This window comes from Amphimedon queenslandica, unplaced genomic scaffold, assembly GCF_000090795.2.
Source record: "Amphimedon queenslandica unplaced genomic scaffold, v1.1 AMPQUscaffold_11473, whole genome shotgun sequence".
Taxonomy (NCBI): domain Eukaryota; kingdom Metazoa; phylum Porifera; class Demospongiae; order Haplosclerida; family Niphatidae; genus Amphimedon; species Amphimedon queenslandica.
In genome coordinates, this window is record NW_003548285.1 from 319 (window position 1) to 4,582 (window position 4,264).

The 4,264-nt window shown below is 35.8% G+C and overlaps 1 protein-coding gene across 1 annotated transcript; it reads right to left on the reverse strand.

The window, feature by feature from the left end:
• Positions 1-733: 733 nt before the first annotated feature.
• On the reverse strand, positions 734-2,254 carry LOC109589282 (uncharacterized). The gene is made up of 4 exons (XM_020005385.1): positions 1,570-2,254; positions 1,380-1,527; positions 1,130-1,334; positions 734-1,048 (listed from the first exon to the last, which is right to left on the reverse strand). The coding sequence occupies exons 1-4, from the start codon at positions 1,869-1,871 to the stop codon at positions 735-737; spliced, it is 969 nt and encodes a 322-aa protein (XP_019860944.1). The 5' UTR covers positions 1,872-2,254; the 3' UTR covers position 734.
• Between the last annotated feature and the right edge of the window lie 2,010 nt (positions 2,255-4,264).

The following is a 4,264-nucleotide window of genomic DNA, read 5'->3' on the forward strand; positions in this document are numbered from 1 at the left end:
CATTTAAATCTGAAAACTAGCCATTATAATAGGCTTTTAAAGTGGCCATTGCAAACTACAGATAGCATTGTGTAGGTATTAGATGCACATAACAGGTATATAGATGACAAGTTGCAAATAGCAGGTTGCAGATTTCAGATTACAGGTTGTAGATTACAGGTTGCATGTTGCAGATTAAAGTTTGCAAATAACAGGTTAAAGATTGCATGCAGATTTTAGATATCCAAATAGCAGGTTACAGATTTCAGGTTGTAGGTTCCAGGTTGCAGGCTGTAGATTACAGGTTGCAGATTGCAGGTATAATAATGCAGATTACAAATAGCAGAATCCAGATTTCAGATTGCAAGTTGCAGGTTTCAGCATGTCTGGCTTTGCAAGATTAGTTGCAGTTATGGCAGTAATCAGAATTTATGTTTTAAGTATACATTGCAGGCTTCAGAAAACAGATTCCAGTTAACTGAGAGTATAGTAAGTAGAAGATAAAGTCTATGTGCAGGTTGAGATTCCAGGTTGTGGATTGCAGATTGCTGCTAATCTTACTGATTAGGCCACTCCCAGTTGATTCCTTGTCAAAAAGGGTAGTTTGCTGCTACTAATTATTTATTATAGTAATTGTCAATGATGAACTGAAACAAGATTATTATTATCATCATTTTACTTGTCAATTAAGTTTAATTAATTTTATTTTAATTGATCTAGAAATTGATCTTTAGCTTTTAATTGTATCTAAATTATCAAATTAATTGTGCAAGTCTCTGAGTAAGTGTCAAAAAGTGAAGCAAGGCACGCTCAACTAGATCACCACTTCCTGAAACAGCATCAGTAAATACTGTTTCGTAGCTTCCTATGTCAACACCAAAATGCTCATCTCTAAGTCTAATTAAATCATGCCTTTCTCTTAATGGGTCTATGCCAAATTCACTAAAATGAGTTAGTGATCCTCCTTGCTGCTCATAATCTTGTGTAGCTGTAACAGTGCTGGGTACAACTGAAGCTTGTACTTGTGTTGTAAAACGTTGTTGACTTAATACAAGTGGAACACCTTTACCTATATTTTAAACATCACATTAATGATTAGTATTAAATGTGTGTATGGTCTGTATTAAATGTGTGTATGGTCTATACATACCAGCAATAAAATGAGAATTCCAAGCTGAGATGAACCTTTCCATACCCACTGTTGCTAATTTTATTACTACATGTGACACACAATAGCGAGTTGTAGGACAGGTCATGTCAATACTGTTTCTATCTTGCATTGAGAATAGTATCCTTTTTAATGGATAATTTACCCTAGCGTTAACCTGTGGCCACAATCTTTCCACTGTCAAGTTCTGCATAAATGTATTTATAGCTATTCAATTTAATTGTAATAATACCTGGGTAGATGGAGTTTGGACATAAGGTACTATTTCAGTAGAGCCATACTGTTGTCGTAATTTTTTTTGAATAAAGAGTGTCAAAAAAAATTCCCTGCCACAGTCTACTCTGATTTGTTCCCACAATCCATACGTCAATACAGACTTCCTATTCAATTTTGATTCATGTGAGATTATAGGTTTAACTTACCTGTAAATATGCTCATATATTAATAAATTATTCTTGACAGGCATAATTACATGAGAAACAATCATGCCAGAGTAACCATCTACTGCCAAAACATGAGTCACTCCAAACATTACCAATTTTTCATTTTGGTCAAGGTGTAACTTGTGACCAAATCCTGAAGCATGGTATGGAACTGGGTTGGTCCTGTCTACAGTATTATTACTCCTTCTGGTGTATGCTTGGGGGTCAACTCTCTTCAAAGACTGTGCTACCTTTCCCTCTCTAATATAAACTCCTTTGGAATCTAACAAGCCTTTTATCATTTTCCTCCCATAAGTTTCACCAACCTTAATTATTGCAGTATAGATCTATAAATTCTCAAAATAACTATTTAGCTATACCTCCATTATATATAGCCTGCTCCACTACTTCATCCACTTCATCATCATCCATTTTTTCTAGATTGTGTTCCTTACAATAGCGATGAACAGACCTTTTTGAAAACCCTCTTTGTTGTGGGTAGTCCTGTTGTAGTTTTAAACTGATTTCTGCATAAGTTAAACCATTCTTCCTCAATTCTGCTACAATTTCCACAGGCACGCTCTCCATTATTAATTATTTTGGGGCGGGACAGACACGTGCATGGAACAAGTACACGTGGTGGACCTCTATAATCGCTTGCATATCTGAACTGAAGAAACTCTCTGTAAATTATCATGTCTTCTTATACATTGTACAAGGACAGCAGGAAATTGAAACTGAAAGAAGAGCAACTCAACCTTAAACACATCGGCCAAATTTTTGGGGTTTTTCCGGACTCGGTTCTTCTCATTGCTGATGATGGTAGTGTTGAAACTCCTGATGAAAGAGGAGAGTTTGCTCTTCAAACATACCTGCGTTATCAAGTTCATGGTGATCCATTGGTTCCAAAGGCACCTTCATCTACAGGTGCTGCCGCAGTTTCGTCGTCAGTTTCTACAAGCGCCCCGCGAACTCCAAGAGGGATTTCCATCAAGACGAAATGGCCAGCAAAACCACCTGGAGCTGCAGCAAAAGCCATTGAATGGACTAAGGGCATAGAGGTCAATCAATTCGTCAACGGTGGCTTAAAGAAGTTCTCTAACTTTCCTATCCTTCTGACAGAAGCAACTGCTACAATTGGACATGTGTCAGAGCAACTGTCAAATGAAGTGTTCAGTGGAAAGAAAGTTATATTAATGGACAATGATAACCTACCAATACCAGAAACATCAGCTTCTCGAGGTAAGTTGTTAGGGAAATTTAACACTTTTCATGTGCATGCATCCATGCACTGAAGAGCCTAGCATTACGTGTATCAATTACGTTTTAATGCATGGGTCATAGATCTATGAGCAAAACCTTATATATATAAATAGAGAAGCAGGATTATATATAATTTGTAATCATGACCATTTCAGGAAGCTAAAGATTGTCCTAATAGCTTTTTTGATCTCATGCATGCACTAATGTGTTAATTACAGCATATACTTTGAAAATATACCTTTGAGCTCATTTTAGAGAGTTTATAAAAAATTTTATTTATAGGATGCAAGTTTTGGAAATCTAATAAAAGGATTAAGGCTATCACAGATGAAGATTATCGTTGCTATCAAGGCATAGAAGATGATGATGATGACGATGACTTTGAACCTCTTCCATCATTCAGAAGAAGCAAAATTTCATCACCTACTTCACCAATCACACTGACTAGTAGTGATGAGGAAGATTACACCAAGCCATGTAGCTCAAAAGGAAAGGGGAAGAAAATTAGAAAGAAAAGGGACAGTGCACTAGAAGAAAGGGTGACAAAGCTTGAAAAGGCACTTGAAGCCAATCCTACATCTTGTGAGACTTGCAAATTAGTAGAGGAAATGTTTAAATGCTTTGTTTGCAAGTCTATTATACAACAGGATTGCTTCCTTCTTGTGTGCTGTAAGCAATTGGTGTGCAAAACGTGCATTACTCAATGGATTGCTACCAGTCAATCTTGTCCATTATGTAGAGAGAGTGTTGATATTGAGGGCAATGCTCCTATACCAAGAAGTGTCCTGGAGTTAATCCTTTTGTTGTCAAAAAAGGAATCGTCAGCTGAATAAATAATTGACTATGATGGTTAAACTAATTACTCTTTCATAATGTGCATTTCACAATAATTATGAATAATCATGTCTTTGCACTGACACCTAAATGATTTAATAAAATTTCTCAATAATATAATAATTATAAAAACAATGTAATATAAGTGCATTAAAAGTGTCAATTTACATGTTAATTATTTTATAAACAAATTAGCTCCACCTACAATATGAAAAAATTTGTACATGTGCACAACCTGTTTTCTTCTATCTGCAACCAAATTTGTAACCTCCAATCTGCAACCTGTAATTAGCAATCTGTAACCTGCTATTTTCAACCAGTAACCTGTAATCTACAACCTGTAACCTACAATGTGGAGTCTGTAACTACCAGTAATCTGTTACCTATAATCTACAACCTGTAATCTGAAATCTACAGCCTGCAACCTGTAATCTAAAATATGCAATCCTGTAATGTGCTATTTGCAAACTTTATTTTGCAACATGCAAACTGTAACCTACATCCTGCAATCTGGTATTTGCAACCTATAATCTATTACCTGTAATCTACAACCTGTAATCTGAAATCTGCAACCTGCTATTTGCAATCTGTAATCTAT

Coding starts and splice junctions, on each gene's coding strand:
- LOC109589282 (XM_020005385.1), bottom strand. CDS start 1,871: ATGATAAAAGGCTTGTTAGATTCCAAAGGAGTTTATATTAGAGAGGGA. Junction 1,528..1,569: donor ATATATGAGCATATTTACAG/GTAAGTTAAACC, acceptor AAAATTGAATAG/GAAGTCTGTATTGACGTATG. Junction 1,335..1,379: donor TCCAAACTCCATCTACCCAG/GTATTATTACAA, acceptor ACATTTATGCAG/AACTTGACAGTGGAAAGATT.